Consider the following 25,478-nt stretch of genomic DNA (forward strand, 5'->3'; position numbering starts at 1 on the left):
AGGGCAATCTTAGGGTTGTTTTTCTTAAATCTTAATGAGAGTGATTCAGGGTCATCAGCTTTTCCTGCTCAACCATTCACTCATTTTATTGCTGGTCCTTATCATCCCTTTCATATTGCTTTATGAATCCCTGTGTTTGAACAAGGGGTCAGTCAGATCAGATTAAAGGCAAGTTTCTTTTCACTCCTTTCTTGAAATTCCTTCATCATGTACGTCACTTGTTTGTCCATTCACCACCTTTAGTTATCCTAGTAAGTCAGTGGTTCTCTTTTACAGTAAAGACTTGTGTAGGTGTAGGAAGAACAAGAAATAAAAACACAATATTGCTGTCATGGCAGATACAGGGAGCGCACAGCCTACTGAAGTTTTAAGTCTTCTCGTCCTGTCCAATACGTCTCTCCATTTCCTTGTTGGCTTGACCTTTAAGCACAGCAAAACCGTGCTACATGTTGATAAATTATATTCTGATAAACTGATAAATTTGCAAAAAACTGCCTGCTATTCTGGATTCTGCAGTTTTAGCAGTCAGTTCCTTTTCAGTTACTGAAAAAAAGTAAAAAAAAAAAACTTGATGTTAATATTTATTTTTATTTAATTTAATTTAATTTTAATCTTTCTTTTTTGTGTGGTGTATGCTACGATGGGTCATTAGTTGTTTTTTCTGAACTACATTCAAACCAGTTTTCTTTCTTTCTTTTATTTTTTCAGATGTGTATACTTGTCATTTCATAACTCTTTTGTCTGATTTCTGTCTTTCTGAGCGTTTGTTTGTTGTATGATAGGCTCTTATTTGTCTTTCTCTGTCTCTCTGAAATGCCTTTCGTCAGCCATTTCCCATTCCTCTTCAGCTGACACATCCAACTCGAGTGTATACTGTATGTAATAAAATCTTAGAGAATTATTTCAGTTACTCTTGATGTATGTGTCACCTTCTTTTCTGTGAATATGTGTATATGTATATGTTTACAGTACTGTGCAAAAGTCAGAGACCACCCTCTGTTTATAGCCATTAAGTACAAGTTCTTCATTTTTCAGGAAATGTTTGCTGCTTGCAGCAAGTAATTGAAAGTAATTGAAAAAAAAAATTATTGAATGACACAGACTCCTAACAAACATGCAAGACCTGGTGGACCACCGAAATTGTCTCAGTCAGCTCACTTAAAGCCCTATCTATTCTTACCCTGCATTCACAGTGGTAGCAACACGACAGCAAGGTGGTTGGAGATCATTCATTTTCAATGTGAGTGGGTGATTTCCAGTGACAGGAGGTAGTGCGAACATAGGCAATGCAGAGTCAGTTACGCCAAAAATTTGAGCAGTTTAAGTTTATGCAAATAACGAGCGAAGCGACAAGGTGATTCCCAATAGGAATTGAGCACTGCGCAGCATATTATGCGTTTTATCTCTGCCACTGAAGTGGTACGCTCCTTTTGGAGTTCCTAGATAATTGTTCTTACTAGAGATGGAATAATGAACGGCGCAAATAGACAGTAATCACAAAGACCAACTACTGTTTTCCTCACAAACTCACTGCACGAACACAGAGCTCAGATAAAAATAAGCACACAAGCGATTTTTCACCAGGCTTTTTATTTTTAGCAGAAACGCATCTGATTTGTGCTTGACATCAGTGAAATCATGGCAAACAAAGGTCAGTTTGAGTTCAGAAACAGGCATTGAGCAGTATACCTGCAGATATTACATGACAGAGAAGAATTTTTGGTGAATGGACTGGACATTATTGTACATGCCAAGGATGGGCATGCTAAACACTGAAAAAAAATATATTTTGTTGTTGAGGCTTCTGTGTAATTTTCTGTTAAATGTGTTTTTTGCTTTTTCCTGACGCTGAAAAGTGAATGACTTCCGTTTTTAAAATGGAAATTAAACAATTTACGGGGGAAGGGGTTTTTGACTTTTGCACACTACTGTAGATGTACTGTATGTGTGTGTTCTCTCACTGTATACAGCCTGTTTTGATTTTGGTCCTGCGAGCCTCAGTTTTAGCCTAAGATATTTTAAGACCTATAAGGCTTTAATAATAATAACTTGCGGACAAAGAAATTACTGGATGCAGATATTGCAACAGACGCAGTGGAAAAACACACACACACACAGCAAAGAGACAAAGACACAAAGAGACATCGACACACTTAATCCGCTCAAAGAAGAGAGAGAGAGTGATAGTGGGTGAGAGAGAGAGCTGAAGAAGGAGAGGCAGAGCGAGGGATGAAGAGAGGTAGAGTGCGGCAGATGGCCAGAAAGACGTCAATCCCCCTCATTCTCCTCAGACAGCGGTGGGATGGGGGTAGGGGGCGGAGGGGATGCTGGGTGACTGACGTTAGACTGGACACCATGGACGTCAGAGAGAAGAACAGAGGGAAGGAGAAAAGCTTAAATAAAGATTTTGAACGAGGAGTAGGAAGATGCACCAGGGAGGTCAGACTCAGCGTCAAGCATCCACCCAGAAGATTTGGGATGCTGTGATGAAGAAAGCCAGAGTTCAGAATAAATCCTACGCACACACACACGATTACCCTGCTAGCTTCACCATGACATACAAGGCTCGAAACAAGCAGAGAAAATTTGCCGAAAGTACAGATTGTAAACTTTCCGTCTATTCCACATTTATGTAGAAGAGGCAACATTTTATTCAAATTTAAATTTGATTAAAAGTTTGTGTATACAGTCTTTCATGGAAAGAAAACCATTCTTTACATTTTTGCAATTGTCACACTGTCATTTTCTGACAAAACCAAAACAGAAAAGAGTGAGAAATGCAGACTCTAAAACAGGTGTGTCAAACTCAACCAGTAAAAAGGCCATATAAAAAGTTTTTATTTCCTTTTTAATTAATGTTGTTCTTTAACCCAACCTGACCATTGTTTATTCAAAATATGCAACTTCAGCAGTAAAATACAGACGCTTGTAATAGACCTTGAAACATTACATGGACACTTGAAATATTCAAAATTTAAATGTCTCCAGGTGCGTAACCTGCTTGAACTAGACACCTGGCATCCTTTCTTTGCTGCAAGTTCATTCATTTTTGGGCTCAATTTCTGAGCTGCTGGGCTCACGTTAAGTGTTTATGTTGCTTGAACTGCAGCTGAAATACATTTGGTCATTATGTACAAATGTCTAATATAATGTAAAAAGAATGCAAAACAGATCAATTCAACTTCTAAGGGTTAATTATTAGTACCATATCAGATAAAATTGTCTTTGCATCGATCCACTTTTTACAGCAATTAGTTCCTTATGCTGCAGGTTTACAATTCAGATAGTAATATTAGGGATTCACTGATACGGGAATATGGGACGGTGCCAATTTCTGATGTTGTTTATGTACATATGTGCCAATGCTGATACATACACACTTATAAAATGTAGGAATTAGGACCACCTCTGCATGGATTATTATTACTGAGAGATACAACATTTTTTGTGAAGGACTGACAATGCAGTCAAATAAATTACTAATTTAGTGCATTAGTTCAGCATCACCTAAACATTCTGGTCTTTCGAAGTAAATATCATAAAAAGTCACCAAATATTGGTTTGAACGATCAATCAAAACTAAACATCTGTCTAGTGCCAATAATTGTTTTAAGCAGTTGTCTGCTGAGAGCAGTATAATTATGATGTCATTGTGCATTCCTACTCAAAACTTATGATTCAGTAACTACTATAAATTATTCTGGAAATAAAGTGTCCATTCTGTTGGTATGAGAGTAAAGAATTGAGATATGGACAATTTACAAAGCCTAAGCCTTCGGCATTTATTAATTAATTCATTTATTTAGAACACAGCACCCCCAATAGTTGGCTAAAAGACATTGCATGCAACTCTTCTTGTCACTTCCTACTGTGAATCGCCTTTACAGCCAGACTTAATCAGTATGGCCTTTGTTATTTAACCACTATTTCCTCCAACCTGCTGACCTCCAACGTGACAACGCAGAAGCATTTCACTGCAGTGATCCATTAAACAGTCGTGAAGGTGCTGGAAATGCTACAAGTCTCAAGGTCCCAAGACTCTTATGACAGGCTCTGTTCCTGTAAATTCCCAGAGAATTACTTTATCTGTCTTCCTATTCACCCATGAACGAGTGACTCATAACTGCAGTATATAAGCAATGAGTATATAAGTCAGACCGTGAAGCTGATGTTTATTTTTCTCTGCTCCTTCAGGTCAGGAGTCCAAAGTAACAGGCCACAGATTTTCATCAAGGCCTTAATCAATTACTTCATTAAGGATTGTTAGTCTAGGCAGTTGCATAATTTTGAACTTTTTTACTAATTTTTTGAGTAGTTTTATAGTCTGTTCATCCATGTTGCTGGAAAACTCCTCCTCCTCCCTTGTTTGGCCCCTCCTCTTTTTCATCTCTCTCCATCCAAGTGGCTGTGTGCCCATTGACAGCGTGTTGGTGCCGTTTGCAGGCCTGGTCAGAGAGCGTCTGCTCTACACAGGTAAAACTCGTATTCTAATTTGGCTATATTTGTCTTATAGGGTTGAAATGGCACAAACCAGATTTTTTTTGTCTAAATATACAGATGTGAATTGTTCACATCATTGTGGTCATCGTCCAGTATTGGCGGAGTTTCTGCAGCGGCTTTAACTTGATGCTAAAATGTGTGTAATGTTAGTCCTTTCAGTGTACAGGTGTGTTGACACTAATGACATTAGTCATTTTGTATGAGACCCACACAATCATTAGATCCTCCAGCTCTTTACAGACTTTCTCTCTTGAATCTTTCTTCTGTGTTATGAGTCTTGGTTCCTCTAAGTGTTTCTTCTTCACACTAGTTCTAGTTTTGCCATTAGCTCTACTAAAAGCAATAATATACAGTATAAGTTAATAGTTTCAGAAGTTCTAAAGAGGTCAGTTTGATTCATTATAACTATACATGCTGTTCTCTGAAAGCTGAAAGTGACTTGCACTTGGGGGTTGACTTGTACTCAGGGATTGAATGTGGTGACATATCAAAAGTTAATATGATACAATGTGATTTTCCTCACAGTAATGTATGATCAGTATGATTAGTTCATCCAGCAAACACATTTTACATTTCAGTTTCAATTTCATCTAGTAATTGCCTTCATTCATATTGCTGTTTTTAATGTTTAACATAGTGTGTGTGTGTGTGTGTGTGTGTGTGTGTGTGTGTGCGTGTGTTTCAGATGGCAGGAATCAGGGTTTTTTCCTGGAGATTGTTGCCGATGGCTCTGTGCGGGCATCCCCTGATCCAAGCTCTAACTGTGAGTGACTTCAACATACTGTACACACACACACTCTTTGACAATAATAATAATAATAATAATAATAGTACACACACACATTTTCTAAACTGCTTATCCTTCTGGATTGCGGGGGTTTGCTAGAGCCTATCCCAGCAGTCACTGGGTGGAAAGCAGGATACACCCTGGACAGGTCGTCAGCCCATCGCAGGGCAGAACAAAAATAATAATAATAATAATAATACATTTATTTATAAATCACTTTTCATCCCGATAACAGCTCAAAGTGCCCTTCAGACAGGTGATATAGCTCAACAGTAATAGAAGAAATAAGAGTCGACATGGTGACATAGATCAAAACAAATAGATAAATCTGAAATACAAAAAAGAGAGAATTTTTTAATTTAAAGCCAAATTATATACATTATATTTTAGTATGTTTCTAAAAAGGTACACTGAGCTTGACTGGAACTCCTTTTATTAGGCACAGTTTAGATGCAGAATAACTGAAAGAGCCTCTCCACGTTTTCTGTATTTTATGGACGGTATTAGCAGAAGGGCAGTATATGCAGAACTAGGATCATGTGCTGGAACGTAAACAGACAGACATTCTGTGAGGTATGCAGGTGCCTTTAGGTCATTTTAGAGCTCTCTGATGCACTCGTATGACTCCTATAAAGAACTTAGCGAACAGTGTTTCTCACTGTGACATAAAGTCTTGCACCACGAAAGCATCACACAGGAAAGTGCTGCGTAATGCAGGTGTTGTGCTGGAATTGTTTGTGTTTCTGAGTGGCACTGAGACAAATTCCTCAAGCACTGACTGATATGTCAATAAAATATAGGCACATGAAACTAGATGAGCTGATCAAGGTCAGATACTTTTATGACAGCTTAGATAACAATTCAAATCAGTATCGTCTCATATCTCATCATGAGATATCAAAGATTAAAAATAACTTTACTGTAACTGATTGTTAATACTTACAGTGACAATAACTGTAGTTATACACCATGTAAATGTAAAAAGATTTCATTTTAGTATGTGTGTAATGTTGGGTTTTACTTTGCAGTAAACAGTAAAGGCTAACACGTTTAGAACATTTACTAAAATATGTATTGTTGTGTTTTTTTAACTGTGAGTTTAGTGGTACTGTCCAGGACTAGGAGAACAAAGGAAACTTTGGGTGCCTTTATTTTCTTTATATTAACTCTTACCTCTGAAGAGAAAGATAGCATTAGCGTTAATATGGATGTTTACAAGGCATGACTTTTTTGCCAAAACTTAAGGCTTTGTCACCCCCTCTGGTGAAAATGGGAACTGTCTTAGATGTACTGGATATATAACAGTAAGATACCTCTAGTTTTAAAGGACTCATATCATGGAAGACTGAATTTTCACAACTTTTTTAAAGAGTTTTATGCAGTATGTTTACGTTTCAAAATGTGCCATTCACCAGCCAGTCTACAAAGTCAGTATATACAGAAACTAAACTGCAAAAACAGCTTATTGTGAATACATGGTTTCTGTGATGTCACAAAAACGAAGACGTTTACATATGCCCACCTATTCAGCCTGTAGCAGCCCAGACCATTCACGCTGAAATAAGCAAGTGTTTCAGTCTGGACTGCTTTTTGAGGCACAATATAGAGCAACCAATCAGAACAGAGCTCATTTAGATATATCAGTCTCAAAGGCAGTCACAAAAACAAGCTATTTAATTCTAAGGGTTAAAGAAAGGTTGGAAAATGATCATGAACAACCACTGTTTTTGGTGCAGAAAGCCCACAAATGTGGACTTCAGAGACAAAAGTAAGATACAAGGAAAATGTAGGATATGAGACCATTTAAGGTGCGTTCACCATTGTGGAACTAGGAGGGTTAATCATTTGCCCACTTTAAAATTGTTTTGCATTAATGGTTTTGGAAAACTCCTCTCATTATTTACCCAAAAGGATGATTTTGCCACAACAGTAGGAAAAACATATTCTCACAGTCGTTCCAGAGTAATAAATCCACCACAGTCAGTAAAACTCAAGCCAAAGCAGCATGCGTGATGGTGTCTGTTGTGTCGTAGGTGTGCTGGAGCTGCGGTCAGTGAAGCCAGGAGAGACCGTCATTCGTGGAGTAGCCGCCTCTCTCTTCCTGTGTGTGAACCCAGCTGGACATCTCAGAGGACAGGTGAGGAATCTTCATCTTTCTGTTCCTCACCATTATGCTGTTCATCCCTCTGCTCCTCATCCTCATGCTCGTCATCATTCTGCTTCACGTCATTATGCGCTTCATCATTCTACTCCACATCATCACACTTCTCATCCCTCTGCTCCTCATCACACTCATCCTTTTGCTCTTTAGTTCTTTACCACCCTGCTCCTCATCTTTATTTTCTTCATCCTTCTGCTCCTCATCCTGATGTTCATCGTCATGTTTTTTTTATTTCTCCTTGTGATTCTTCTCCTTATCATGCATGTCATCATGCTCTTCATTCATCGTTCTGCTCCCTATCATTACACTCGTCATCCCTCTGCTCCTCATTAATCACACTTATCCTTCTGCTCCTTAGCTCTTCACCCCTGCTCCTCATCTTTATTATCTTCATCCTTCTGTTCCTCATCATCATGCTGTTCATCCCTCTACTCCTCGTCATTACACGCTTCATCATTCTGCTTCTCATCCTCAGCGCGTCATCATTCTGCTCCACGTCATCATGCTCTTTATCGATCATTCTGCTCCTCATCATCACACTCATCATCCCTCTGCTCCACATCATCACACTTGTCATCCCTCTGCTCCTCATCACACTAATCCTTCTGCTCCTTAGCTCTTCACCCCCCTCCTCCTCATCTTTATTATCTTCATCCTTCTGCTCTTCTTCATCATGTTTTTCATTTCTCTGCTCCTTGTCTGCATGTTCATTGTCTCTCAGCTTCTTATAATCACACTCTTCATTCTTCAGCTCACCATCTCATCTCTCTGCTCCTTATCACTATTATCTGCTACTTATTCTCATACACCAGGGGTGTCCAAAATCCGGCCCCAGGGCCAGATAGAGCCCACGGACAGATTTTAATTGGTCCCCGCTTCTGTTTTGCAGTGTATTTTAAGCAGCCCACCAGCCAATACATTGCAATTCTTCCTTTCAACTGATGGTGGCAGCTGACCAGACTTGCAGCTTCATTTACTGAACAACATTTAGTCAAGACTGCAGACATAAAGCTCAAACTGAACACTGAGTACTGGCAGAGCAAATTCAGTCATTCTGTAAATATTAACCCTTTAAGGTTGAACAACAACGTGTCTGTGCTGCGTTTATTTAATATTTATCTAACAAATGTGCGTCTCACAAAGTATATTTTTCAATGAATGATTAATACATCAGACGTGTGGTATTGTTACTCCTAAACAATTTAATTATTTATTATAAGCGCTTATCGAAGGAAACACGGTAGCTCAGCTTCTAAGTGCTGATATTTTGAAAACGTAATATTTTGAATCATTTGTGAATAATAGGCCCTCAGGTATTGTGACAAGTCTGATCTGGCCCTGTTTAAAAAAAGGTTTGGACACCCTATCATCGTGCTCTTCATCCATCATTCTGCTGCTATTCATCATACTCGTCATCCCTCTGCTCCTCAACATCATACTTACCATCCCTTTGCTCCTCATCACACTCATTCTTCTGCTCCTTGGGCTCTCCACCCCCTGCTACTCATTTTTATTTTCTTTATCCTTCTGCTCCTCATTCTCATGCACTTCATCGTTCATCAGTGACATTTTTTTATTTCTTTGCTCCTTATTATGTTCTTCATCTCTCAGCTACTTATAATCACACTCTTTATTCTTCAGCTCACCATCTCATTTCTCTGCTCCCTATCACTGTGTTCTTTCTGCTTCTCATTCTCACACTGCTCATCATTCTGCTCCTTATCTTCATGCTCTTCATCATTCTGCTCTTCATCATCATGTTTTTCATCTCTCAGCTCCTTGTAACCACACTCTTCATTCTTCAGCTCCTCATCATGCTCTTCATCATTATTCCTTATCATCCTTCTGTTCCTCATCATCACGCTTTCCATCGTTACGCTCTTAATCATGACACCCTTTATCCCTCTGCTTCTCACTGTCATGCTTATATTCACAAAAGCTCACACTGCCCATTGGACTCTGTGTATATTGTCTATGTCCACTAAATAGAGCACATTTTGGGTCACGTAAATTTATTTAATTGAAAGGTTAATGAGAAGTGAGAAGAGACAAAGTTCAGAAGAAGGCAAAACATTTGAGGGTTTTTGTGGGTGGGTTTATCCACTATGTCTCATCTTTTCTTTCTTTCTCACTGTTTCAGTGGCATTACGCTGAAGAAGACTGTACCTTCAGGGAGCTGCTGGTGGACTCATACACTATGTTTCTCTCCCCACACACCAGTCTTCCTGTCTCACTCCGTTCCAAACGGTCAGGGAAGAAGCGAGGTCATTTACATTTATCTCACTTCCTCCCAGTGATAAACCCTGGGCTTCTTACAGAAGAGGAGGATAGACAGGAGATCGGCGTTGGGGAGGAGTCTGGTGTGAACTCGGAAGACCCATTAGGGTTTGGCCGGATGTCTCGGACACACTCCATCGTCAGTCCATCTATGCACAGAAAAAAGAAGAGATGAGGTCTGCAGTGACAGCCTCCATTTCAGCCCATATTTATTAAAGAGAAAACATATTGTATTATATATTTATAATAGACCTTTGACATATAAAACAGACAAAAACCCACAAAAAATATGTTTTTCTTTGTTAAATAATTTGTAAATACACTTATGTATTTATTATCATGTATTTATGGATGTTCCACTGAATTATGTTTGTACTGTATGTGTCCATAAGAAAGAACAAACTGTTCTGAAATGTTCATTAAAATGTTTTTTTATGCTTAGCTTTTTTTTGTCTGTTTGTTGAAGTAAAGGATAGTAAAATGTGCAACATAGACTGTATACATGGAGCTGTGTGTGCGTGTGTGTTTATCTAATAGAGATGTATACAGAAAGTCTCATTGATGAAAATATTTTTATTAAACATTCATTTGTAAATAAGGGTCACACTGGTTTCTAGAATAAATACGCTTAAACCTAAAAGGCATTCAAGCGCACATACACGCATACACAAAAACACACACTCATACACACAGTACATGTCACATTAGCTTATTCAAGCCCGTTTTCTTGTATTTTTGGCTGAGCTCTTTAAGACTTTCCTTCTGATTCTCATCCTAACATCAGGCAAACGACTCAGGTCACCTTCCGCCCTGTAAAGTTCAGGGGTGATTGTTTCTGCCGTTGCAGTCTTTCAGCCAGCTCTGTTATCATGTTCTCCACACCGATTCTAACATTAAGACAATGACTGCTACTCTTTAAAGGGGAATTCCACTGATTTTTTTAAATTTCTGCCTAATTTAATGTAGCTGGAAGTCATTCAGAATTGTTTGGTATGAAACTTTCTGTTCTAGAGACACTTGTCGAGTCAGAGTTGTTCACAGTGGTGATGATAGGAGCCAGACGTCTGAAGCATCTAATTTTTCACAAGATCCCTGACAGAAAGTTAATACATGAAATGGTTGTAAATGTGTTGCCAGATGCCTGAGACGTTGTGTTGCAGTAGTTTTGAGGAGATGTACATGCATCCTGTAAGTTAAAACAATACCCCCCCCCCAAAAATATTACCACTGTTTTATCGTCAGCAGCATTACACATATAAACTCAGAAGATGTGTAGGTTCACTGGTGGTTTTGGATAGTAAAGAAAATAGCTGTATTTTTGTTGTAGACACAGTGACCTCTGGTTCCTATCACCACCACTGAAAAGAAGTTCACGTTGGTAAGTTTCACTACAACCACTCCGAGTTTACAACTAAATGATTAAGCAGAAAATTTGAAAAATCAGTGGAATTTCCACCTATTAAAATAGAATAAATAGATAAGTAGTAACACAAATGTAGATAAATGTAAGAATATAAAGATCTTCTTGCATGTGCTGTAGTGGTGTCTGTGTTCGTGGAAGGCCACTGGGCTGGATGATTCCTGTTTTGTCCTCTTGTTCCTGTTTGTGTTGTGCGTGGTTTGCACACTCTTGTCCATCTTTGTGTAGTAAGTTTTTTTCTGTCTTTTCCCTTCAGGTTCTTCAGATGCATTTAGAGACTCTTCAGCCAGGCAGGTCGGCCCACTCCTCACGTCACAGCTCTCTACCATCTCTCTCTCTCTCTCAACTCAGGAAGAGGTTTTATTGGCATAACTGTGTTATGTTTAAATTTCTCTCTCTCTTTTCTTCCCACTCTTTTTTTTTCCCTAGTCTCTTCTCTCTCTTTCCCCACCTGCCTGTGATCACTTTATCCCATATCTTTTGTATGTCTCTCTCTCTTTTTCTTTCTATCTCTTTCAGACCTGAGTGACCAGTGGTTCTCGTGTAAAAACGTTTCCCCTCCTCTGCTCTCCTGCACACAGGCCAGCCAGTAGCGTCCCGTTCAGCGGAGCACAGATGCCCCTGCACCCCTCACCTCCGTCCAGGGGTGCATAGTCCCCCTCCTCCCCCTCTCTCTCTCCCTCTCCCTCTCCATCCTCGTCTCCTTCACTGTCCTCATCCTTCTCCCACAATGATGTGCTGATGTGTGTGTACTCCTGGCTGTCTTCACACTCCATCTCGCGGTGGTAGAAGTAGCTGAAGTTGGACACTATGACTGGGACGGGCAGTGAAATGGTCAGCACACCAGCGATGGCACACATGGACCCTACCAGCTTCCCCCCGACCGTAACTGGGTACATGTCACCGTAGCCGACCGTCGTCATGGAGACCACGGCCCACCAGAAGGCCTCGGGGATGCTGGTGAAGGCTGTGTCCTGGCTGTCCACCTCTGCGAAGTAGACGGCGCTGGAGAACAGGATGACTCCGATGAAGAGGAAGAAGATGAGCAGGGCCAGTTCCCTCAGGCTGGCCTTCAACGTCTGGCCCAGGATCTGCAGGCCCTATGAGTAGAATCACACACAGTCATTTTCATATACAGACATCCTGACATGTTTGGTGTCTTATGTTTGCTTCTTTAGTGTTACACTGGAGTTACAATTACTGAAACTGATTATTTAGTTTTGGAAAACCAGCGTATGAAAGAACGGTTGAGGCTTAAGAGCCATTATTAGTCGTATTTGTTTGTACCAGGACTTCCCTCCGCTGTATCAATCTGATGGATGTTTTAGGCCTCATCATTTACAAATTAAGCTCTGATAGCTGCCAGTTCATATGGCAAGTTGGGAAGGAATCCCAGCTAGACTTGCTTATGTGGTGTTTGACACTGTATGACATACTGTCATCTATAGAAATGCACAAAATCACAGGCAAAATTCAACTACTACAACTACTACAAACTACGCTGTAAAAAATTGGCTCGTCGGATCAACCTAAAAAAAATAGTTATATTAAAATTAAAAAAAAAAAATACATTGAAAGAATCATTTATTGGAAGTATTTATTTAGGTTGAATAAAATTAGTTAATTTACATGTTACCATATGAAATAATTCTTTTTAGGTTTAATTAATTATTTTTACAGTATATGTAGGATATATTCAGTTTTATGTAATACAGTCTTAATTCGTTTGAGTTACAATAGTGTAGAACACGTTTAAATCCCACTGGAAAACCATGAGATGCATCTGGAATCCCAGAAAAATGCTAAACCATTAGGATCATTTGCATTGTAATATCAACCCATCATGAAAAGCCAAAACACATTACAAAACCACCAGCGACCAAGTGACACACTTATTGGGCATTGATTTAAAAATGTTAAAAACGTTGATTTTTGAATAGCAAAAGTGCTGACGGTGCATCTCCCTACCTTGGAGTGACGCGACAGCTTGAAGATCCGGAAGACTCGGACCAGACGGATGACCCTGACGATGGCCAGAGACATGGTGGGCGTTCCTCCTTTGGCCTTGGCCAGCTCTGTGCCCAGCGTGACGAAGTAAGGAATGATAGCGAAGAAGTCAATGACGTTCATGACGTCCTTGAAGAAGTGCATCTTGCTGGGAGAGCAGACGAAGCGCATCAGGAGCTCGAAGGAGAACCAGAAGATACACATGGTCTCCACCATGAAGAACGGATCCAGGAAGACTGAGGAGACCGGCGAATGGGGCACTGTGAAGTTGGGGTTGGAGTGATGGGGGTGGTGTGTGTGTTGCTGGGGGAAAAAGAGCAGAATGGGAGGAAGAGGGGGAAAAGGAGGAGAAAGAACAAGAGAGGAACGGGTTAAACCAGGAGAGAGGGAAAGACAGCTTTACAACAAAAATGAAGCAGAGATAGAGAAAGGGAGAAAAAAAGGAGGGAAGAATTGAGGAAAGGAAAAAGAAAAGGAAGGAAGAAAGAAAGAAGGAGGACGAAGAAAGAAAAAAAGGGAAAAATGTGAGGTGATGGGAAGGGTTGAGAAGCTGAGATGCAGATCAGGAGGGGGAAGGAAAGAATAGGAGGAAAAAGAAAAGGCAGATGAAAGAGTAGAAAAGAGTTGAGGAGAAGGGGATGAAAGGAGAGAGGAGGAGAGGTTTATTATATCACTGGTACTCTGTGTTCTTTGCATGTGTCTGAAATCCGTCTCTCATCACCCTAACGGCTCAGGCATAAGCAACTGTTAAGGCCCTGTGCTTCTCTCTTACATGCACACGGATACATTTCTGTGTTACACATGCACACGCATAGACAGCGTTCTTCACGTGCACACGCTCCTTTCTCGTTCATGTCTATCACCAGTTCTTAACCCTTTCAACCCCAGGCTTAGCGTTCAGTTACTAAACACTACACAGTCTGATTAGTTTGACTGATTAAGACTAACGTTGTTAGATCTGATAACGGCTTCTTCTTCTTCCCACTGTCCACCAGTTGCTTAGTAAAAACAACGGTTGCTTTACTTTAAGCTGCTGGAACTGTTTTTTGATGGAAGAAATAATAAAAAAAAACAAAAGTCAGACTGTGCAAAAGTCAGAGACCACCTTTTTGAATATTTAATTTCTAGTCAAAATGGCCACTGAGTAAAAGATATTCATTTTTCAGAAAATTACACAAAAGCTTCCAACACTATGTTTGTCTCGCTTGCTGGTTCGCAAACTTTCACCTCACTATGAACTTCAACTCCTAAGATCCCTCAGTATGTCATGTGACTTCATCCACCAATCACCAGCCAACTGGTAGATCCAAGTCACCTGAGTACTGATTGTCATCACCTGTAGAGCTGTGTATTTAAGCCTGTCTGTTTGACTGTTACTTTGGCTTTGTTTACACAGCAGGTAAACGTGGACCAAATTCGATTTTTTTATTTTATTTTTTTTCTCCCATGTGTGACGCAGAGGTGTGTCAGTGTGAACAGATAAATGCACTGAATCTGATATTCAATTCCGATTTGAGACGCTTTCATATGTGGTACTGAAATCCGATCCTTGTCTGATCTGCAGCAATGCAACTCACTCTGAACAGCCAGATAGGAATACATGCGACTTTAATGTCAATCCAACTCCACATTCACCATCATTTCGCGCTGCAGAGACCTCATTTATTAGGCTGACGTTTCTGTATTAAAAAATTATCGCAACTGATCTGTGTTTGAAGAGATTTTGAAAGAAATGGCTGAATGCGGCTGGAGGAGATTGAGGCTGCAGCGTCAGGGAAAAGTCTGAAAACAAAGTTTAAAGAATCTGGGGACATGAATAACGCGCCCTTTTTACGGCGAGCTGGAACACATTCTGGGTGATGAGCTCAGCTGTCAGTGAAGCTTCATGATGGCTCCTGTGATGCTGGTGAAGATGAAGCTGAACCCTCTTGGAGCTACTGGCGTTCATTGGCAATTGTTTACCTTTGGATGAGCTGCGTGAAACAACTTGAAACAGTTTTTTTGCACATGCGGCTCAGTTTAGGAGCTGATCTGTTCAGACTGATGTCACATACAGATCACATTTAAAGGATAATGTGAACAGCCAAACAAAAAAATCGGATTTGGTGAGAAAATCAGATTTGCGCCACTTTTACCTGCTGTGTGAACGTAGCCTTTGTGAAGTATTGCCTCTGTTCCTTCAGTGCATACTGAGCCATTTTTACTGCTTATCCCGTTTGGCCTTGCTTTATTTCTCTTAATTCGTCTTTCGGATTCTCCCCTATTGGCTTTGTTCACATGTTAGTTAGATCTCTTGGTTTTGACCCTCACTTGTTTATGACTATGATTTCATCTGCTCCCATGTATTGTGTTTTTCTCCACTGGGTTTTTGAGCTGGTCTAGTTTTAACCTTGTTTTTTGTATCAATCTTTTTTCAAAGATATACACAAGTGTCTATATCGTCAATCCAACGTTACAAAGGTTAATATTAAATTTATCAGTGTTTAATTTGTCTACTCATTACTGTTGTGCACTCCCACTTTAACTCTTCCATCCTTTCAATCCTAAAACTAACCAGTTACAGCTGTGTCCTCCCAATAAAAGCTTCCCAAAGATATTCTGTTCACCTTCAGACAAACACTACCGTTCATACAAGCAGCTAAATGAGATGCAGATTTCTTTGAGAAACTGAAAGTGAGTCTCCTGAAAAGAATGGAAGCTGGAATAGAGGTAAAGCGTGGATACATATATTTATATTTTGAAACATCTGGCTCTGGAATAACTGGCTCTAAATGTAGGTATTGTGATATAAACTGAGTCTGTTCTACAGTTTCTCATTAGGCTGAATGAATAACCGACTCTAAATGTAGGTATTGTGATATAAACTGAGTCTGTTCTACAGTTTCTCATTAGGTTGAATGAATAACCGACTCTAAATGTAGGTATTGTGATATAAACTGAGTCTGTTCTACAGTTTCTCGTTAGGTTGAATGAATAACTGGCTCTAAATGTAGGTATTGTGATATAAACTGAGTCTGTTCTACAGTTTCTCGTTAGGTTGAATGAATAACCGACTCTAAATGTAGGTATTGTGATATAAACTGAGTCTGTTCTACAGTTTCTCATTAGGCTGAATGAAGGTTTCAGTGTTCTGTAACGCTTGTCCAACCTCTCTCAAGTAGCTGTGAAAGCATGTGTTTGTGGTTGCCTGGTTAGGATTATTGATCGTGTGTTTTTAAAATCCTCTGCTGTACCTGTTCCAGTGTGTGTGTGTGTGTTTATGAACACTCTGGTTTCTGTGTTGATGAGCTGAGGGTCGTCCTTCCTCTATATTTAGCACCTTAGATCTCTAAGATGTAACACGAGACTGAGCCTCTCTCTCACTCTCTCTCACTGTCTCTGTCTCTCGCTCTTGCTCCCTCTAGCTCTTTATTTCACTCCTCATCAATATCTGTCCGGTCTACCCAGTAGCACAGGTGGAGCTTTAGGGTGTAGTGAGTGGTGATCAGGCTTTTGGACAGCAAATGGGAAACTAATCTGATACAGCACAGCACACTCCCCACCCCTCTCTCTCTCTCTCTCTCTCTCTCTCTCTCTCTCTCTCAGTTTGGATTCAGTATACTGGTTTGATTTTTTACATGCAGTTTTGCCAAATTAAATTAAATTAAATGTAGGTATTGTGATATAAACTGAGTGTGTTCTACAGTTTCTCGTTAGGCTGAATGAATAACCGGCTCTAAATGTAGGGATTGTGATATGAACTCAATCTGTTCTACAGTTTCTCGTTAGGTTGAATGAATAATGGGCTATAAATGTAGGTATTGTGATATAAACTGAGTCTGTTCTACAGTTTCTGAAATTACAACAAAATAATAGCATTAGAAATAACAGTAAACGAGAATCTAAAAATAAATACCATGGCTAATAAAAATACTAGTAGTAGGAATAACAAGAAATAACCCACCCCCACCGGATACCCTCTGCTGTTCAGTTGTCTGTTTTCCCGCTCTCATTCTCATCCCTCCCCTCCTCTGATCTGGATCAGGTTTAACGACTAGTCCAAAATAATCTCAGTCTTAACCTCTCTCTCTCTTTCTCTCTCTCTCGTTATCTGTCTCTCTCTGTATCACCCACCCCTCTCCTTCTCTCTCGGTCACCTGCCCACACACGGACTTGTTTTTTGGCTCTTGCTGTTTTGGCCCACTGTTTTGGACTCTTACTGTACTGTATGTGTGGTTACTTAACCCTTGTGTGGTGTTCAGGTCTGTGGGACCCGTTTCCAATGTTCACCAAAAGAAAAATGATGTGATTTATTATTATTTGAACCTCAGATTCTTGTCCTTTACTCATTTTCTGTGAAGAACATATGAAATAACCCATTTTCAGTGTCTTCACTCTGTTCACCCCCCACACATTTATATTACACATGTGGTTGGGTGAACCTGCGGAGAGTAAAAGTGTGGAGGTGCTGTGTCCTTCGCTCTGTTCTCCTCCTACACGACCTGCTGTTAGTGTGTGTGTGTCTGTGTGTGTGTGTGTGTGTGTGTGTGTGTGTGTGTGTGTGTGAAGGTGGACAACATGGACAGGCTGCTGACTGGCTACAGCTGCTAAAGGAGAACCCTACGCTGGACACTTGTGATATTTTAAACATCTGGTATTTTTACATAAATTGTTATGGCTGTATTGATTTATAAAACAATAATGTGGTGGGTCCAGCAGACCACTGAGTAACAAACACATCAACACCACACAAGGGTTAAATCAATAGTTCCATGAAAATTTTGCCAGATTTTCCAACCAAATATAGTCGATCAGCCAAGACATGTTTGGTTTGGCCTGTTATACGGTGTCTAAAAACAACATAATCAAGTCTATTAGAGATACTGAACAACTCCACACAGTTTGAGCTGAATGTGTCATGATTTAGGCGAGAAGTTAGCACCATGCTAAATGGTGGAGTATAAACTTTTTTGTTTCTAACTTGTTAGCTGCATTAGCCTCGTAGCTCCAGTGTGAAGCTAAAGAAACAAACTTCAGACACCAAACATGTCTTGGTTGATGGGATACATTTGGGCTAAAATTTCTTGTTTTACTCATTTCATTATTACTGTTTTATATGTAATTACATATTTTGTTAAACTGTTTTTTCCCTCCTTGTTCGGTTCCCCTATTTGTTGTTTTTTCTGTTATGCTGGTTTCTTTCTCTGTCATTCAGCTGCATTTTAATATATAAAAGATGCTAATTAGATCAAGTTTATTATTATTGTTATTATTGTTGTTGTTGTTGTTGTTGTCATCAGTGGGCAGAACTATTAGTTTTGCCTGACAAATTTTATTTTGTTTTTTAATGTCTGTATCTACAGTAGCATGCTTTAACCGTCTTAATCTTTCTCTTCTTCTTTCTTTTCACGTCTCTTTCATCCTCTCTCCTCACCTCTCTCAGCTCTCTCTCGTTCCTGAAGTCTGGCAGTGTCTCCAGACAGAAGATGAGAATGGACACTACGATGACCATCACGCTGATGATGGCGATGATGCGTGCTCCTCCTGATGACTCCGGGTGCTCAAACAGCATCCACAGCTTCCTCTGGAGCTCGTTCTCCGGCAGCGGTCGCGGCTCCTCCTTAGGGAAACCCTCGTCCTCCTGGAAGTAAGGGTGTTCACCAGTATTGTGAAAGATTAATGGATGTTTGATTTAGAAGCCAAGGAGTTTAATTCAGGCATTCAGGTATTTTAAGAAACACCTGTCAGGGCTTTTCATTCTATTTACTAAGAAAAGAAAACATTCATAGTTTTTCTTTTTACTCATTCAGAAAGAATAAACTAGTAAACATCAACTGGAATTGGAATAAATGAGCATTTCTTTAAATGTCAACTATTACCCAATTTCACATAATACCTAAATCCACACTACGCTATTCAGAGAGGCTCAATTAATGTGTTATTTATTTGCTCCTTCCAAATATTTTGATGCGGGTTTTTATTCCCAAAACTGACTTGTAGCCCAGCAGTCCAGTAATGTAAAACCCTAGACTATTGAGAAAGCCCCTGCTTGGGCAAATGTGGATTACTCCTTCATAAAAAGATGAAGATTAGCAATGTTTTTTGTCTATTTATTGAAGCCACATTTTACCATCTTGGCTATAAATGAAAATCCAGACTTATTTTGCTCTGCTTTAAGCTTCAGCTCAGCTATAGCTGCTTTTCTCACATCTCCGGCAGGAAACTTTTCCACAAAAGTAGAACAGAGTCTAGTAAAATGTCTCTGAACGTTCATTTTTTTCCCCGAGGCTGAAGTCGCTTCTCATTCACCAGCTTCTTGTTTGTATTTTCCCGTTCCACCTTAAATGGTACCTGAGGCGCCAGAATGTTACTGCTGCATCTTTTTTCAGGTAGAACAGGAAAATTCGAACAAGAGGCTGGCGAATGAGAAGCTGACTTCAGTTTTGTGACTTTTCAGTGTTTGACAGTTTCTCTTTGCACATGAAACGTATCCGGAAACCAGCTGGAGTGATTATAAATGCAAACAAGTCCATTCGTCATTTTCGTTAGCGAGATTGCGAGAGTGTTGTCTGTGTTGCTATGGTGACCAGCAGTCTGCACGCCAGTCTTCAGGGTTAAAGGGTAAATTAGCAGTTCTACATTAACTCCAGCGTTTAAGACCATTTATTGTTAAACTGTGTTGAACGATCAGCAGAGCTTTATTTTACTGTAAAGGAGGATTATTTTATTTTTACCTAAAAAACTGATTCTGCTGTGGAGCCGCAACAGGGCAGTAAAACAGCCACATGCTGCTGAACCCTGGGTTAGGGCTTGTTAGGTTAGCTTTAGGGTTAAGCTTCAATAACTACATGAGCTAGTTAATAATTTTACACATAGTTATAGATGTGCAGCATAGTTTCTCATTTTTGCTAATAAGCTTTCACCTAACATTAATGTTAGTGTTGATTAGCTACTTCATCAAAACTTTAGCTAGATAGCTACCTACACTCTTAAAAAATGGTTCTTAAAGGGTTCTTTAGTAAAGAAAATTAATCTATATCGAAACATAAACACTAAAAGAACCCTTTGCATGATTAAGGGGTTCTTTCGCACTGTGAAAGTGTTCTTCAGACTGATGGAGAATGTGTTGTAGATGGTTCTATATAGAATCATTTTCTTTATCTATTTAGTGTGTTGTGTCTTTTGCCCAAAGCAGAGGCAGTTTGTCCAGCCTGGGGGATGCAGGTCTGCAGTTAGATGTCACTCAGCACAGCGATAGAAGCTGTGAAGCGGCACATCTTACTTGCTGCATATATTTAGCATCGTGTCTACACATTTGCAGTGTTTCTGAATTTGTTAACAGGATTTCTTTGAAATTTTTGTTAGCAGTTCTAAATTGTGATTTCTACCCTGCAGTCTGTTCTGGTTGTGTGGTTCTATACAAATACACACTTTTACTCTCTCCCCATTGGTGAGAGAGTGACTAGATCAGAACAGGTCATTTGCAGGACAGCGTAGCTGTTTTTGTGGGACAGTTCGACATGACAGTGGCTGCTTTTCCACTATCGAGCCAAATGATTCTCAGGGCCATACTGGGCTGTTCTGCACTGGTCTGGACTCGTGAGACTAGTTACGGTTTCTTTTCCATCTCTTGTACCACTAAATCAGAACCAGGAAATACCCAAGAAAACTACACAAGTGGCTAACTGCTAACATGCTAATAGCCATGCACACACCACCCACCACAAAACACGTTTGATTGCATCTGTCAGTCTCTCGGTGTGCTCTTATCATCTTAGTCCTCTAGATGGGGGTTATTTGAGCACCTGTTACTGAAACAGCCTGTACTGCGGTGGGTTTTACCTGTAGCTGGATAACTAGCTACATTAGCATTAGCATCACCCGGCAGGACAGAGCAATTCTTTTTTTTATCTTTCTGTCACTTCAACACCAGTCATTCGAATCTGTGTTCTCAGATATGAGTCTTTATCATGTTAACTGGTGTTTTTAATCACCGGTTTGCTAGAATCGAGTCCACACTGCAGTGGCATGATACAGCAAATAGCTACGTCGGTACGGCATCCCACAGAATGGTTCTGTGGCCCCAAGCACGGATAGCTAATCTTGCCAAAAAAGACATCCTGGGCCCGGTTTTTAAGCGTTCCGTGTGGAAACACCACTGAATCTCCATGCTCAGAACCGTTCGGCCCTGCAGTGGAAAAGAGGCCAATACTAATATATTAATATTAACCTGCTGTACATGTTTTTCATAAACCTGCCTAATTATGGAACATTAAGTAGAATGTAGGCCTATAGAAAACAGCCTATAATGTGTTGTATGGCAAAAGGAGTCATATAAACAAGCTGCGAATCTTAGAAGAATCTTGGGCTGTAAAGATATTTTGTTACATTTTGAACATTTAGACTGTATTTTTAAAAAAGCTTATAATATTTTTTTAATAAAGTCTTTAATTCTCCTTATTTCTTACGATTTCCCACTGTTTTCTAACATCATGTTGTGTATTTCCTTCAGTTTCTTCTTCAGCTCCACACATTTTGATTGCATACTGGCTCTTTTTAAACAGTCACATTCTTATGTTTAAAACTAAGTGTGCAGGAATAAATATGATATTTTTTTTTGTTAAAGCCAAAAAATGTGAATGTACATGCTTTCTAACACCTCACACCCATTTAAGACGAAAATTATTACCTCTCAAAAGAGTATGCAGCCTTCCTGTCTGTAAAGATCTATATGTAATAATCTTTGGACTTCAGTGTTTCTTTATTTGTAGTTTTACCATCTGTTTGTTAGTCAAATATCTCATAAAAAATGATTAAGCCATTAGGAAGTCAGACCATCTGTAAATTTTATATGTTATTTAGACATGGCTTATTTTTATTCAGGAGAAAGTTTGAAGAAAATTGGATTATTGAGAAATTATAGGTCAAAAAGCATCTTAAAAATGGATTCGTAGTTCATAAGCTGTCTTGAACTCATGATAAAGCTTCAAATGTTGCATGCAGAACTGAGCGTTTGTAGATTTGCTAGAAATTCAGGGATCCTATATTAAATTAAAGTGATATATTATTGTTGTTGTATTTATATGCAGTTAATGTTTCGTCGCAGTTCAGTCATTCTGTATGGAGCTGAACATTTAAGATGCAATTTAGAGCCTAATAGGGCAAACCTAAAAAATCATAACTAAAAAACTAATTGGAACGTGTAATTTTGCGCGGCTGCATGAGTTAAATTGAAGTTTTTACTTGAATTTTTCTATGGAAATCTATAGAAATATGGAAATGGCATGGAATGACCCATGTTTGATTTTGTTTAATAAACAAGTACTTTAATGACTTCACATAAGTAATAATATACCCAGTTTCCAGTTTAAGCCACTCCCACTTCCAGCTCCATTTAAAAACAATACAAATGCAAACAGCCGTACCTTGAAGCGGGCCATGATGTCATCGCCCAGCTCGTAGAAGCGCAGCTCGTCCATGAAGACGTCCAGCGGTACGTTGGCTGGCCGGCGCAGGCGTCCGCCGGACTGGTAGAAGTAGAGGATGGCGTCGAAGCAGAAGCGGTTTCGGTCCAGAAAGAGCTCGTTCCGGAGCGGGTCGAAGTAGCGCAGGCGTCGGTGCGGGTCACCCAGCAGGGAGTCGGGGAACTGGGCCAGCGTGCGCAGCTGAGTCTCGTACCGCATGCCGGACACGTTGATGGCCAGACGCTCGGTCAATGCCCAGCCTCCTCTGTACTGAGAGCCTGACCTCCTGCTCTCTCTCTTCCCTCTCTCCTTCTCTCCCTTCTCCTTCTCACCCTTCTCCGCCTTGTTCCGCTGCTCTTTACTCCTCTTATCACTCTCTCCGGCCTCCTCCTCCTCCGTCTGTCTCCTCTCTCCTCCTCCTCCTTCTCCTCCAGCTTTTCTCTGGCTGTCCATCTCTGCGGCCTACGGGGCTTTTCTGCTGCTCTAGGGGGAAATTTCACCAAACAAGGTTTCTCAGTTAGTTTTCTTTGCTTCTTTGTTTGCTTGTTGGTCAATGATTAAAAGCATTAAAGTGTCGTTCATTAAAACATATGTTAACCACCCTCAGTTCCCCATTATATGTTCAACTATAGATTAACGTGAAATCATAATTTGTATTGTACTGTGTCGTATACGGTTTCAGGGAGGGTCTCTGAGCTCGCTGATAGGTGGGGAGTGGTGGGAGGGGGAGGGAAGCATGATATTATTGGTTAATATTATTTTGCCCCACATTCTGGTGCACAGTGACATCATTAAAAGTCGCAGGACGTTTTAGAGGCGGGGCAAAAGTCCTTACATTTTGATGGACGATTGAGGGACAGCATATGATCTGATCTTATCTGGGCTAAACATGAACAATGACATGAAATAATTTTTATTTCAGAAAATGCAGATTTTCAATCCAAACCATGTTTGTGTTTGTTAGTAGAAGAGATATTGTATTATAATTAATTAAAGAAACGGAAAAGGTGTGAGGTCCAGGCTCAAACCTGTCTAACCTGATGCAATTCATTGCATATCTAACTGCAATTTATTATATAATTATGTAATTAAACGTACAGATGCAGTAGGAAAAGTGCAGCAATAGCAGTTACAAAGTGAAGAACTACTGTACACTTAAATAGTGCAGCAAAATAAAAGTAATAACTCTTCTGGGTGACTTTTCTGGGTTAATCCCAATAGAAATGTCTCTTACCTCTCCCTCTGTAGGAAAATCTTGGTTTAAGGGCTTAAGTTGTCCGAAATCCTGCTGTGGAGCACCTCTCTGCTCTTTGGACAGCTCGGTTCCCCTGTCGTGGAGCAGAAATACCATCGTGTCACTTGAGCACAAGCCGTACGGAGCGGAGGGCTGACTTAATGCTGCCCCAGGATTAGCTCTGAATTTATTCACCGCGAAATCAACACACAGCATGGCCTTCAGGAGCTGCTGTTATTGAGCAAACATTATCCTGTCCGTTCCTCTGTTTCCCTATTAGCACTTTAAATCCCCTAAACTGCAGGCTTGTTGTTACATTTTTAATCTCAAGACGATTTTTTTAGTAATTTCAAGTAAGTATTCAGTAACTACTGTAAATTGTTCGGAATCTACTGTGAATTGTTTGTTACTCTATTATAAATCATTCATAAACTACTATAAATTATTTAGTAAATAATATGAATCATTAAATATCTATTATGAAGTTGTCAGTACTTACTATATATTATTTGTGAACTACTATACTTTATTAAACACTGTTATTCAACATCTACTATGAATTATTCAGTAACTACAGTAACAACTAATGTGTGTACCTTTCCACAAAATCAAATACACACAAAATTATGGGTAACATAGACTTTTATTATATATATTTATTCCATTAAGTCATCTGTCATTTGTTTACATACAAACAAAAAAAAACGCGTTTTAGAATTTGTCATAAATTTGAACAGAAATTGTTTATTTTCAGTATCAGATGATGCATTAATTTGTTTACCGTTCTATAATCTGCAAATAATGCATGCGGTAACTAGACGCACATCTATCATAAGCAGTGATCTACGGCGGCTGATATAGTAAGCACTTCACTGCTCTATGGTCTGTATCCTAAAAATCACCCAAATGTTAGCAGAGATGCTCTAAAGGCCAGTTTGTAGTGCATTTTCACTTAGAATCTCCGCTGAGTGTCCCTCTTCATATTTAATATGAATTTAAATATCAAGTGGTTAGTCAGGCTTGATTTGCACTGATGAAATTAAGTTTAAGTTATTTTACTGTCAAATGCAGTTAGAACATTTTCCCAGACGATGACAAAACTCACAACACTCTGCTTATTAAGTCTGTGTGTGTTTGTGTGTGTGTGTGTCGCTTACTTGTGAAACGCTTCTTCACACTTGTGTCGGTCACCTACTGTAGGTCTTGGCTGATTCCTCTGAGACCGCCACTGTTTTCTTGACGACCTCCACAACACCATGAACTGTCTGTCTGTGCGTGTGTGTGTGTGTGGTTCCCTGTGCCCGTCTGACATGTGTGTCCAGCAGGAGGCGTTGTCTCGCCGCAGTGGGACCCTTAAAGCTGTTTGTAGGTCAGTGGCCCCCCGTCTCTCGTCTCTGCTGCCTCTTCACTCAGGCAGAGTTGGGAATGCTGTCATGCCGAAATTCAATCCAGCTACCATCACCCCCCACCACCACCACCACCACACACACACTCCCACAACACACTACCTCAGGAGGTTCCAGTACACCCTGCCTAAATTAGAATGTCACCACTGTCTTACTTCTGCTGTCTGTTCAGTTTCTTCTTCTGCCACTTCTTCTTTATGTTGCTATTATTGTTTTTTTTCTCTCTCTTTTTTTAATTTTTGT

The 25,478-nt window shown here is 39.8% G+C and overlaps 2 protein-coding genes across 2 annotated transcripts; one reads left to right on the forward strand and one right to left on the reverse strand.

The window, feature by feature from the left end:
- Positions 1 to 3,174: 3,174 nt before the first annotated feature.
- Positions 3,175 to 10,166, forward strand: fgf21 (fibroblast growth factor 21). The gene is made up of 4 exons (XM_036589262.1): positions 3,175 to 4,473; positions 5,186 to 5,263; positions 7,321 to 7,424; positions 9,589 to 10,166. Exons 1-4 carry the CDS (start codon positions 4,335 to 4,337, stop codon positions 9,898 to 9,900), a joined length of 633 nt encoding a protein of 210 aa, XP_036445155.1. The 5' UTR covers positions 3,175 to 4,334; the 3' UTR covers positions 9,901 to 10,166.
- Positions 10,167 to 10,283: 117 nt separating this feature from the next.
- On the reverse strand, positions 10,284 to 25,207 carry LOC118820921 (potassium voltage-gated channel subfamily A member 7). The gene is made up of 6 exons (XM_036589260.1): positions 24,987 to 25,207; positions 23,830 to 23,923; positions 22,557 to 23,078; positions 18,566 to 18,772; positions 13,114 to 13,455; positions 10,284 to 12,245 (listed from the first exon to the last, which is right to left on the reverse strand). Exons 3-6 carry the CDS (start codon positions 23,046 to 23,048, stop codon positions 11,661 to 11,663), a joined length of 1,626 nt encoding a protein of 541 aa, XP_036445153.1. The 5' UTR covers positions 23,049 to 23,078; positions 23,830 to 23,923; positions 24,987 to 25,207; the 3' UTR covers positions 10,284 to 11,660.
- Positions 25,208 to 25,478: the final 271 nt, after the last annotated feature.

Source organism: Colossoma macropomum, unplaced genomic scaffold (genome assembly GCF_904425465.1).
Source record: "Colossoma macropomum unplaced genomic scaffold, Colossoma_macropomum, whole genome shotgun sequence".
Classification (NCBI taxonomy): Eukaryota; Metazoa; Chordata; class Actinopteri; order Characiformes; family Serrasalmidae; genus Colossoma; species Colossoma macropomum.